The sequence below is a fragment of the Zootermopsis nevadensis genome, unplaced genomic scaffold (assembly GCF_977971745.1).
Source record: "Zootermopsis nevadensis isolate Lab colony 2312 unplaced genomic scaffold, Znev_1.0 Znev_ptg000061l, whole genome shotgun sequence".
Lineage (NCBI taxonomy): Eukaryota > Metazoa > Arthropoda > Insecta > Blattodea > Termopsidae > Zootermopsis > Zootermopsis nevadensis.
In genome coordinates, this window is record NW_028259192.1 from 6541304 (window position 1) to 6554511 (window position 13208).

The 13208-nt window shown below is 34.4% G+C and overlaps 2 protein-coding genes across 9 annotated transcripts in view; one reads left to right on the forward strand and one right to left on the reverse strand.

Annotated features, from left to right (window-relative positions):
• The first annotated feature begins 55 nt into the window (after positions 1-55).
• On the forward strand, positions 56-6063 carry LOC110831178 (peptidyl-prolyl cis-trans isomerase-like 3). 3 transcript variants are annotated; one of them, XM_022066878.2, is made up of 5 exons: positions 56-124; positions 3672-3746; positions 3944-4105; positions 5438-5556; positions 5635-6063. In XM_022066878.2, the coding sequence occupies exons 1-5, from the start codon at positions 113-115 to the stop codon at positions 5759-5761; spliced, it is 495 nt and encodes a 164-aa protein (XP_021922570.1). In that variant the 5' UTR covers positions 56-112; the 3' UTR covers positions 5762-6063. The 3 variants fall into 3 exon arrangements, with proteins under 3 accessions (XP_021922570.1, XP_021922571.1, XP_087196389.1); XM_022066879.2 differs by having other exon boundaries at positions 65-221; XM_087340263.1 differs by lacking the exon at positions 56-124 and adding an exon at positions 2392-2522.
• Positions 4137-13208, reverse strand: part of LOC110831180 (sarcosine dehydrogenase, mitochondrial-like) — a 32962-nt gene continuing 23890 nt past the window's right edge. For all 6 annotated transcript variants that reach the window (XM_087340245.1, XM_022066882.2, XM_022066881.2 and 3 more), the window contains 4 exons: positions 12951-13207; positions 11744-11906; positions 9797-9904; positions 4137-9255 (listed from right to left, as the gene is read on the reverse strand). In XM_087340245.1, coding sequence (XP_087196371.1) covers positions 9078-9255; positions 9797-9904; positions 11744-11906; positions 12951-13207 — 706 coding nt within the window. In that variant the 3' untranslated portion in view covers positions 4137-9077. The remainder of the gene's footprint in view (positions 9256-9796; positions 9905-11743; positions 11907-12950; position 13208) is intronic.

A 13208-nucleotide genomic window follows, 5' to 3' on the forward strand; every position in this document is an offset into this window, starting at 1 on the left:
TATGCGTTATAAGATACAAAATATACGTATTTCTATAATTTCAATTTAATTAAGATGTATACTTGATTAAGCTGTTGCCAAGGTGACGTAGTGATGCCATTATGGCGGACTTATGTTGAAGGTGGTATGTGTATATAATATAATATAGTTTTTACTAAAATTACCGCACCTTATGATTATTCGAATTTTAATACATAGTCAACCCTCTGTAATGCAATATGGTAAGTGCCCAAGTGGTTAGAATAGAATTTATTTACATTCTATAGGTCCTTCATAGGCCTGAACAAGTCACAGCACAAATACAATACTTATTTCTAATACAAATATAAATTACATATTTATGACAATAATTTACAGTCAGTTACAGCAAAATTAATTACACAAGATAACGTAGCCACTATTGCTCACGTGCACTTACAATAGGGGAGAATTTTTGATTGAGGTAAATTTTTCCATGGTTCAAATATCTCATCTAATTATAATTATAATTACTTTAATTTAGGGTTATTAAGGTTGTAAACATCATGCAAGAAAATATTTCCTTGACTTACTTATTTTGATATGTATAAGAGTTAAAATTAGAGTTTATTTACATTTCATAGATATTTCTTTTAGCTAAACCAAAGCATGTAGAACATATCATTCAAGTACAAAACTTATTTCATATATAGATATACATATACTTGAGAATTTTCAATACAAGAACAAAACCTTAGTCACATATCTTCTTCTTCTTCTTCTTATAGCATTATAACCCTCTGTGGGTCTTAGCTTGTTCGATGAATTTTTTCCATTCTGTCCTATCATTCACAATTCTTCTCCATCCCCTTACTCCCATCATCCTCCTCCACGTCGTCTATCCATCGTTTCCGTGGTCTCCCTCTCATCCTTCTTCCCATCGGTCTCCATTCCATCACTCTTCTAGTTACCCTGTTTCCTTTCATTCTTGCAACATGGCCAAGCCAGGCTAACCTTTTGCTTTTGATCAGCCTCACAATATCTGCTCCCTGTATGATACAATCTAGTTCATGATTCATCCTAATTCTCCAGGAGCCATCACTATTCTGTATTGGACCATAGATTTTCCGTAATATTTTACATTCAAATATTCTAAGTTGTTGCTCATCAAAGCTAGTTAATGTCCAGGCTTCACATCCATATGTGACTACTGGTCATATCAGAACTTTATAGATTCTCAGTTTAAGTTCCCTCCCCAGTATTTTAGACTTCATTAAATTCTGATAGGCATAATAACATCTATTACCATTCACAATACGTGCTTTAATTTCATTAGTTACTGAATTTATAGTATTAATCTGTAATTAAAATTCTGCACATGTTCAAAATTATAAAGTCCTATTCTCAATTTATTTGTTACATTTCTTGCTGCTCTTGTAATTTTCATATATTTTGTTTTCAATTCATTTATTTTTAGCCCCCTTAATTGTGTTTCTTTTATCAATTTTAATACTGTTTCTTCCAGTGCAGCTTTATTTCTGCTAATAATAGCTATATCATCTGCATACGCACTCACTTGTATTGATTTTATGCCTATATGTCCTGAGATCTCAAGTTTCCGAATAGATGCTTCCAGCGTCAGGCTATAAAGCATTGTTGAGAGAGCATCTCCTTGTCTAACTCCCATATTGACATTAAATGGTTTAGTTAGCTTACCATCTACTCTTACTACTGCATTGCAGTCTTTCAAAATTGCTCTAATGAGCCTGACGTATTTAGATGGTATCCCTAATAGGAGAATATCGCTTAACATTTGGTCCCTATTGAGACTATCAAATGCTTGTCTGAAGTCCACATATAAACTATGTAAGTCAATATTATATTCATAGGCTTTCTCTTGAATCTGTCTCAATACAAATATCTGGTCTATCGTTGATCTATCTGCTCTAAAGCCACACTGATACTCTCCTAACATGTCTTCTACATATACAACCAATGCATTATATAGAATACTTTACACGATTTTATATATTACATTCAGAAGTGTAATTCCTCTATAATTGGTACACTCCATTTTGTCTCCTTTTTTATGTATAGGTTGTATTACTCCTAGGGTCCATTCTTCTGGAATCTTTTCTTCTTTCCAGATTAACAATATCAGATTATGTATTCTCTCCCATAACTTGACTCCCCCTTTTTTTAGTAATCCCATCACTTCCGGGTGCTTTAACATTTTTCAGACATTTGATTACTTTTTGTACTTCTTCGAACGTACGATCTTCAATATAATTATCCACAGTATAATATGTCGGCTGCTCTGTCTCAATTATATTTCCGGTCAGGATACGACTAAAATACTCTTTCCATCTATTAACAATATCACGGTTCTCTGTCAATAAATTTCCTTGACTATCTTTATTATTTCACACATAGATATACCTAAAGCATCAGGTCACTCATCACCCTGATGATGGAGGCAGCAAGGACCTCTGCAACGTCGGTAAACTTCTACCAGACTACACTGCACAACAACCCAGAAGACAACCATCTATGAGTTCCTCAAGGTTCAATACTTGGTCCTTAACTTTTCCTCATATATATATATCGTTTTACTGCCAACCAATTAACTCTCAGTCTAAATCCATACTTTTTTATTTTACACCCAGAAACTGTTTCCAAATTTGCATGAATGATGTCTTTGCTAGCTTGAACAAGTGGATTAAAGCCAACATAATCTCATTAAATTTTGACAGAACATATTTCATGAGATTTTGTACTACCAACAGAAATGGAGAGCCTCATGTAGGAAACTGTTTAAGAAATATAATATTCTTACAGTAACCAGCAAATTCCTGCTTTCATTATCATCATCTGTAGAAAAATTTTAAGCAAACACATATCCACAATATAAGTACAACATACAGATTTAACCTTCATATGCTAAATGTGAAACTTGAATGTCATAAAGGAGTTTACTGGATTTAAGCTATTCAGTAATCTTCCCTCCACTATACAAGGTCTGAATTACGATATAAAGAAGTTTAAGCCCACACTAAACGAATGTCTCTTATCTCATTCCTTCTACTCAATAGAAGAATTTACCTCAACCAAAAATTCTCAGTTATTATAAATACATATAAGCAGTAGAGGTTATGTATAATTATTTTTGCTGTAATACTGCAATAGGCTGTTAATCACTGTCATAAATATGTAATTTATATTTTTATTACAAACAAGTGTTGTATTTGTGCTATGACATGTAAATAAATTTTATTCTGTTTGAAGTGTGTGTGGAATTTATATGTATAATCATTTACTTGGTATATAATGTTATTTGTTGTTGTTTGTAATAATATTTTAAATGTAGATATTTGTTGGCTATTCATAAATAAACTACAAAATTGCTTATGTAGTTATGAATATTTTATCTGCTGTGGAACATTGTATTCTTGGAATTTTTCATTTATTTCAATTCTAGGTATTTTATTATAATAGTGTGATGTATTATATTCTGACATATTAACATCTGTGAAAAGCATTGTGTGTTATGTCTTCTGAATTCCAGTTATTAAATTAATGGCATAATTACAAGACCTATTTTTGTGGAATTACAAGTTTGCAAACATTTACCAAACAACCACATTATTAGGGAAGTGTATACAGACTTGGATATGAAGTTCATAATTAATAATTACTGCATTTTCTACTTTCAGTCTGTTACTATCCACACAGATGTCGGAGATATGAAAATCGAATTGTTTTGCGAATATTGTCCTAAAGCTTGTGAGGTAAGGTAACCAAATATACAAAGTGAGTGAACAGTAATTTTCAAGTAGCCCATATTAAGCACAGACAAAGTATGCTTCATATTCAAAACTGCATTTATTTTTATGCAAGATTTTTCTGTACTATGTGTAAGAGACTATTGCAAAAAGAAAGTACATCTTGTGAACTACGGAATTAAAACTCATTTCTTTTCATGCAGAATTTTCTTGCACTGTGTGCAAGTGACTATTATAATGGCTGCTTTTTTCACCGGAACATAAAAAGCTTCATTGTTCAAACTGGAGACCCAACACAAACAGGGAAGGGTGGAAATTCTATATGGGGTCGGAAGTTTGAAGATGAGTTCAAAGAAGATTTAAAGGTTTGTATTCAGTCAAAATCATACACAGAGCTCTGCTAATTAGAAACTGTGTATTTAGAGTACATTTCCTTTAAGCATAACAGCTTTTATATAAACATACTGTATTATGTTTACCTGGTAGTTAAGATATACTTTGTTACTCATATTCATGTCTTTACATAATAGAGACAATCATAACCTAAATGTCCTATCATAAATGAGAATAAGATACAGATGTATCTTATCTAATGGTTTTTGTTAATATGTTATTATTATTATTATGTCTGCAAGTAGAATTGGAAATATGCCATTCTCAGTGACCGATAATTTATATAATTAAACAGTGGTCAGTAAGATTGTCATAATAAACAGAACACTGATAATGGAAATGTATGTATTCATAATACTTCCATAGTAAATAAGCAGCTTCACCAAATTTAGTGGTCAGGTGGTTAGCACTCATGCTTTATAGTTAGGAGGTACCAGGTTAAAATACTGGCCCAAAGATTTGGTATCTTAATAGCTCAGTACACCCAAACAAGTGCTGGGGTAGTACCTTAAATTGGGCCACAACTTCTTTCTTCAACATCCTTTGCATTTCACAAGTTATTAATCACCCTATCAGAAAGATTAAAATACATTCAACTATAATTTACCTGTTGCTGTGTATGTGAAGCCTGATCCTACAGATTGAGAATGCTTGAGAATGAGATGCATAGGAGAATATTTGGTCCCAGGGAGCTTGGAAGCTGGAGAAAATTGCTTAATAAGTTCCGTAATTTGTAGTCTTCAGAAATATTATTAGGATCATAAAATAAAGGAGGATGTGATGGGTGGGCCATGTAGCATATGAAGAAAATGAGAAGTGCATACAAAATTTTGGTTGCAAAGCCTGAGTGGAAGAACCACTCAGAAGACCTAGACATAGATGAAGGATAATATTAAAGTGGATCTTAGGGAAATTGGTTTGGAGGGTGTGAATTGGATTCATTTGGATGACGATGGGGATAAAAGGGAGGGAACTCCTTGACTAGCTGACTATACTATTAGGTTCTCAAGAAGTACTCTGCTCCATGGAGTTAGTTCAGAAAACCTCAGACTGCTTAAAGAACAAGCAGAAAGAATTATTCTCTTAATGTCTTTGGTGGTGGTATTATGTTACTAATTTATTTATTTATTTTGGACTTTATCCATCATCTGTTGGAAGTTTTGAAAATGCTTTCAAAAATCACGGTGTTTCAAAGGTCACATTTTCTTTCGCATCAGGTATAGAAGAAGAAAACTCTGATCTGGCAGACTGAATTATTTCTGATACGGAAATTAGTAATGTAGAATGAATATTTTGTTTTACAGCATAATGCACGAGGTATGGTGTCAATGGCAAACAATGGACCAAACACTAATGCCAGTCAGTTTTTCATAACATATGCACCTCAGCCTCATTTGGATCTCAAATACACTCTATTTGGAAAGTAAGTTGTTTTCTTGTCTTTTTTAAAGTATCATTCTTATCTGTAATGGGATCATAAGTCTCTGTCACTCTTCTACAGGGTAATAGATGGTTCTGATACTCTTGATGAACTCGAGAAGCTTCCAGTGAACCCAAAAAACTACAAGCCATTGACTGACACTCGAATTAACAGCATCACAATACATGCAAACCCTCTGGCTTCATGAATAGAGTCAACACATAACCTGAATAGAGAGATGTTTTTATATACCTTCGATTGATTTTATTCTGAAGGATGTAAACCAGGTAGGTCAGGAAGAAAAAATATATATCACAGTCTGCAGAAATACCTAACAGAAGATACCATAAGATGTTTTGTGAAGTTCTGAATGATGAAATAACTAATCAACAAGACAATTTTGGATGCTAAAGGAAATCATATGAATACTGACAGTTAAAATTTGGATTGTTGTGCCGGGTATTGTATTTAAAAGTAGCAGTTGGAATAAAAAATATGTTACCTAAAGAACGATTGGGATGTTACATACCCTCCCTCTTTAATTCCACAGTCTTCCTTGAAAAGTTGATACTCATCTGCTTTAATGAAAGATGAAGAATTATTTGCCATGTTTACAAAATCCAACATCTGAACCCTATCGTGAGCCATCTGAATGTAGTCCACACCTTTAAGTACATTTCTTCAACATCAGTTTGGTATTATCCTCCCATCTATGCCTAGATGTGCCACATGGACTCTTCCCTTGATATTTTCCAACCATAGTTTTGTAGCAGCATCTTTCCTACATGTCTTGCTCATCTCATCATCATTGATTTAATCACCCTAGTGGTAATAAATGAAGGAAACAAAATATGTAGCCCCTCACTACAAAGCTTAAATCAAAAGTAGTTACTACCTCCATCATGGAAATCACACTGATAATGAGGCAGTAAACACCTCTGAAACATCAATCAATTTCTGTCACACTACATGGAACAACAGTTGCATTCGGTGGACTAGTGGTTAGCGTACTCACCACTGGACACGGTTCGCGGGTTCAATCCCGGCCGAGGTCGATGGATTTTTTAGGGTGATAAAAATCCGTAGCACAACTTTTTTCGGAGGGGAAGTAAAGCCGGTGGTCCCAGTTGTAGATTTACAGCATGTAAAAGAACCTTACGAATGTGATACGAGATGTTTCATATGCAAAATTCAGCAGCCACTTCTCACCCAAGTCTCCTGATTCACTGCTAGATGGCTCTGGCAGTCAAATCAGGATTGAGTAGGAATCATGCAGTCAGTGGGGTGGTCACTCACTACTCACAAATGCACACTTCAAAGATCAAGAAACCTCTGAGAAAGGGGGGAGGTCATGGCCTGAAAATGGGCTGAAGCACCATAGATGATGATGATGATGATGACATGGAACAACATCCCAGAGGACAGTCATCTTCATCCTCATTACTGTGAGAACCTGAAATCTCAACTTCTGTCTTATTAAATAAAAATTTTATATCTTGGTCAGCAGTATTCAGTGTTCACAAAGTAAGAACTGTAATCCATTGTCTTGAAACAATTTCACATGTTAGAAAAAGGAGCTCCCATCTCTCTGCAGTTCACCTTATTTACATTTTTTACATAGATGTAAACATTGGTCCAAGATGAGTTGTGCATTACATAAAGTGTAGACTTTTAATCAGAACATTTACTGTAAGAATATATTTCCTTGCAAATAAACTGAACTTTTTGTCCATTCAGTAAAATGTTTACAGATGCAGAATTCCTTTTCTGAATTCTCCCTATTTTACCCTGAATGTCAAATTGTTTCACCAGGTTTTTATACCAGATATGCAGTTAGAGGTTAGTTACAGACTACCCTATTTACAACCAAATATTTTAGAGCAGGATTAGTAAAAATTGCAGTATCAGATGGCTGTCTGAAGGAAGACTGAATGAATAAATAGAACAAATACTAAATAAATTCTGGGAAAAACTTACACTTTCCTTCAGTCCATATGTTGAGGCTAGTAATAACTATAACATAACAATTATATAATTAATAAAGTACTACTTAGATTATGTAAGTCAGGGATTGCGAACCATGTATCTGTGGGCACCAAGGCGTCTGGAAAGTGTTTTCAGACGTGTGAAAACTGATGGCAGAGAGAGGGATTTCAATAGTTATGTTTTACAGTTTCTTATATTTTGGTCTCAGAAAATATAAAAAAATGTTTATACTATATATTTATGGCCCCTTAATCATAAAAAGTAGTGATTTTGAATGTGCACAATTGTTTGTGTGTGTGGGTTCATGTGCATTTGTAAATGCATATGGTGTACTTTGAATGGGAGTATATTAATTGCCTTCACCCAGAAAAAGTTGGTGAGCCGTGATATAAGGTATTTTTATCTTGAGCAAAGTAACTCAATCAGTATGTACAAAGTAAAGAAGTAATACTCTACACAGCTGAACTTCCTTGTGGATTCTCATCTTTCATTTGTAGGACCAGAAAATTTTGGGTCATAATAGGTAAAACAATTCCAATGAAAATGCTTCCCAACAAAAATAATTTCTAAATTATATATTCCTGTGCCAATGGATTGACTGAGGGACTAATATCATGGCCTCCTTGTTTGTCAGACTTATCACAAATGCACTTTGTTTCTGGGGACTTCCAGCCAGCCTTACCTGAAATATGACTGAACAAAATAACTAGATTACTGACGTAATCACAGATGTAATACACAATATGGATGTGTGGGAAAATACTGAATATCGTAGGATATTTGCTACATCACAGCTGGCAGCCATGCTGAAATGTTCAAATCACTAGAACTCAGTGTGTCTGTATTACAGTGGTATGTAATGAATTACATTCAAGTTTTACTTTTCTTGAAAGACATAAAGATACTCTGTGTTCATCTGCAAAAGGTCTGGATTAGACTGCATTCATGTATCATTAAACAGTGAACTCATTTACAAAAGAAGGATGTTTTGTAGCACGGCTAAGAAATGAACATAAAGATAACTTCTGACAGACAAAGTAGTCTATGTCCTATTTAAATGGCACACTGGAGGGCCTTGGAATTGTCAAATGGTTAAGGAGTCAGGCTTGTTATTAAAGTAATACATATGCAAGAGATATATTGATTACCTCATCTGTTTAGGTCTTTAAATGCTATGTACTGTGGGCTCCAACCATCTAACTTTCTTAATGTACTCTTTTAAACATTTTCTTTTATAACCCATGCCACACTTCAATCTCTCTTTCCCCCTCTTTGTCATTATCTGCAACCATTTCTTAACTGCTAAACCTGTGTGTGTGTGTATGTGTATATATATATATATATATATATATATATATATATATATATATATATATATATAATCTGTGTGTGTGTGCATGTGTTTGTTAAGACATGGTACAAGTGCAAACTATTTTATACTGAACACTTTCCGCTGTCTTGGGCATAAAGGTCTTTTGTGTTATGACGGAAAACCACAAGGATGAGCTGCTCTTTTCAGCAGTAGAACAACTGAGGTTTTATTGCCTGATTGGTAACTGTTCATCATAAATGCCTAATGGTCGTTTTCCATTGGGATCAAATGGGCTTTTGAAGTAGACAGATACATCATAACGATTCCCCATCACCTCCACTTGGTAGTGGCCATTCTGGAGGAATTCTGGAGTGACACGTCGCCCCTCTGGATGTTTCACGTAACTGCACATAGTTAAAAATATAGTCAGCTTTACTCTTAAATTCAATGAGTATGAAATTTTTTGTCATTTTCATAAACAATAAGGATTAAAATATATGCTTAGTAATAAAACAACTACTTTATCATCGGTTTTGTGTTGTTTGAAATGTGGGAAGAACACAACGTGCTCAGGAAAATGTATGAATCTAAAAAGAATGTAGTAGAAAATTCAGAATATTCTACAATTAAGAACTTTGTGTTAGAATAGTGAAATCATGAAGGAGGTTACAATGGGATGAACATTTAGCTTTGAAGGAGGAATCTATAAATCTACACAGAATGATTGGGGGGGGGGGGGGGGGAGGTTATCTTGGAAAATGGTCACTTGGAAGACAGAAGAAGATGGAAGGATAACACTGAAATGAAATGGACTGAACTGACTCTGGATCATGTCTTTTGGTAGTACCTGTGTTAATCTTTTGGACACTGTTACCAGGGAGTTAGTTCTTTTTCTGTTTGTTTGCATAAATTCAGCTGTTGCAACAACAACAAAGCCTTACTTACCCTTGTCCTATGCTAGCCCCTAAGGCATAGCCATACTCCCCTCTTCGAAGGAATCCTACAACTTGATCATCTCTCCAAATGGTTTCCAGACCCCAGACTGGAATTTGTCTGAAAATTGAAGTTTATTGGATTTTGATTTGAGGAATAACTCTGAAACTAGTATCAATTTGGACTAGGAAACATGTACTTACTTCTTTGTCTGCTTGACAATAGCCTAAGATCTATTATCCTAAAAATATAAATCATAGTTAAAGCTCTTGCTGTTATGGATGTAACGTCTGGTAAATACAGCGTGTGTAGTATATAGTGGTATTCTTTGTTGAAAACTGAACAGTAACGGAATAATCCATATGGGGCCTAAATTTCTTTGTTACTGAGATATAACATGGTTTACAACTCAAAATTTGTCACAATGAAAGAGTAAGCATAAACATAATTGTAATAAAACATTATTAGTGAATTTACTCTGTCAAACAAAAGAAATGCACTTAAAATTTTCAAAGTCCAAAACTGTAAGTGATATAAATGCACAGCTGGTGTCATAACTCCATTCATTCATAATTTATTTGCCTTTATCCATGTGTGGCTTTTATCTGCCTTTCATTAATTAGTTATTGATGCTGGATGTCTATTAAGAAACCAATATGTCTGCTTAATTTGAAAAAAACTATGAATTAATGTTAATAACTTTCTTAAGATGTGCAACTAGATTCCATGGCATAATGAAAGTGCAGCCTATATTTCAATTGGGCATCCATATTAGCTGGTAAAAAAATTGGTACAATAGGAGATGCATTAATGCAAAGGTCAAATATGCAAGTTCAAGTTCTGGTGTTGCCATATACATCAATGTATGTATTTTATTTGCACAATTACCTATTTAAACTGTGCAGTTGTATGTTATTCAACTATGGTACATGTTTAAAAATTTCCAAGTGGAACTCATACCAAGAACAGTTGGAAATGGATACTGAAATATGCAGATTGTGATATTTGAAAGAGAATGTGTAGGCCTAATTACTGTGTCTGTAAAGCATGCATAGTCAAGCAATTTATGTTAATGAACAAAAAGTAATTGTCAGTATTATCATACACACATTATCACTATTATTTGTGCTGCATTGGCAAGACTAAACATATGAGGGAATCAGGTATTTCTTTCATTTTTCCATGATTTGTTCATTGGCATTCCCAATTAAGAGTTATGTGTTTGAATCTGGCTATAAACAATCAATTTTATTTAAAAAAGAGGCATTTTTTGTTTCTTAAATGTAACCTAAAATCTTAATGTAATTATCTAAAAGCAAAAAGAGAATCACCATGCATTTTGATCAAAGGGAAATAATTCTGAACTATCTGATTTATTTTGTTTGTGGTTTGTTTAACTATAGTGCTGAATGATAGGATGAATAATGAATGTGAAAGGACACAGAATGAAATGGTCATAGCCTAATTTAAGGTACTAGCTTGGCATTTGCCTGGAGGAACTGAGGACAATTTCAGCAGGATAGCAAGTCATTAGACCAAGATTTGAACTCAAGTGCAATTTTTTTATTTGCAGACCATGAATAGTAATTGAAAATCATACCTTTACATCAAAAAAGTAATTAAATGACAAACATGTTATTTCACTCTTGGGAAAACTAAAACAATATATATCATGTAGTTAAAAATGTGTAATCCAGTTATGCATCCAGAATAAATACAGTACTATTTATGGATGATGTATACATACAAAAAACATTAATTTTGAATTTGTTACTGTTATTTGGGTACCTGTCTCCAATGGAAAAAAAATCCCTGCCTCTTTCATTTCAATTATAGATAAGTTTCACTGTGATATGATGACAATGTTTTGTATAGCCATTAAATAAAAGATACAATAATAATGAATACAAAATTAATTATTATATTATTAATAACATTCCTGGCTACTGTTGCACTTACTTTTGAAGCTGAAAGAATGCCAGCTTTTTCTTCAAACCCTTTTGCTTGATCACATCCAGAGCTTCCTTGCCAACATAATCACCATCCTCTCGGCAAATTAAATCCAGTCCTGCTTCTAATGGATTGTCATCAGTCCGCAAGTCAGCATTCCATAAGTGATAACCTGTAACCAGCAATATTTATTGAAAAAAAAGGAAAGAAAAGCATGACTTTACCAGATACAGAATACTTACATCTCCGTCTTCAGGACTGAGCAAGGTTTTTGGGAAGTGAATAGCTTATATAGGGTCAGGAAAAGAAGTAGGCTAAGAGGAATTGGCAAATTAAAGTTGAGGAATGAGGAGGCGATAGTCTGGCCAGCAGAAAGTTCTCATTAGGTCCTTAAGACCACAAAGGAAGTGGACTTAAGACCAGTGACAGGTGCTAGTTAACACTTAGGTTCCATGAAAGATGGACAGTTTCTCAACAAGAGCAACTATTTACTTATCAAGGACTCTGCTCCATGGAGTTACTTAATGTGTGTATATTTCTTCACATTTTATGGCAATAGGGAAAGAGAACGCTGGGGAGACCTAGACGTAGATGGGAGGATAATGTCAGGTGGGATCTATGGTAGATAGGAGTTGAAGGAGACTGGATTTTGTTGGCCCAAGACAGGGTTCGGTGGAGGGCTTTGGTTAATTCGGTGATGAACCTTCAGGTTCGGTAAGCCATCTAGTTAGTTGGTTACTTAATTAACCACTGTATCTAGACATGGATTTTCTCTCTTGTTTTCTTTGAATCATGACAATGGCATGAGTCTCTGAGAATGTGCTTGCAAATGAAGTGGAATTCATCCATTACTAGACTTTGTCATGCTTTCCACAGAAAGGGATTTTGTGTTTGGGAGGTGCCATTTTTTTAGTCATAACTGGGCTACCAGTTCTCCTGACTGAGTACTTCTATGGTTTTTCTCTGTTTCCAGGATAGTACCTTCAAACAGGCTGCAACTACCTTCTTCCAGATCCTTACCTACTACTCATTCACAATCATCATGCCATCTAATTTGATGATATTGTACCAATGCACTTGCATTAGAACATTGATGTGTTTTATATTACCAGGACAGACATTCATGTGAAAGTGGAAAACAGAAATACTTACTCACATACCCATTTGACTGAAAGATGTTAATAAGATTACTGTCTTTCAGGTGAAAGTAACTCACCTTTTTCACTGCTGAGAGAATTCAGAGCTCTGTATCCTGCATGCCTTAGACCATATTTCTTTCCCTGTTCCAAGATAGCTTTATAGACTGAAGAACATGAGTCCCATGGTATATGAAGCTGCCATCCCAATTCTCCAACTGAACTAATTCGCACTGCCCGGCATAAGTGGTCTGCTACTCGAACTAGATGGGTGGTAGAATATGGAAACTCTTCATCACCTAAACTTGTATTCACTAATGGCTGAAGCACATCACGGC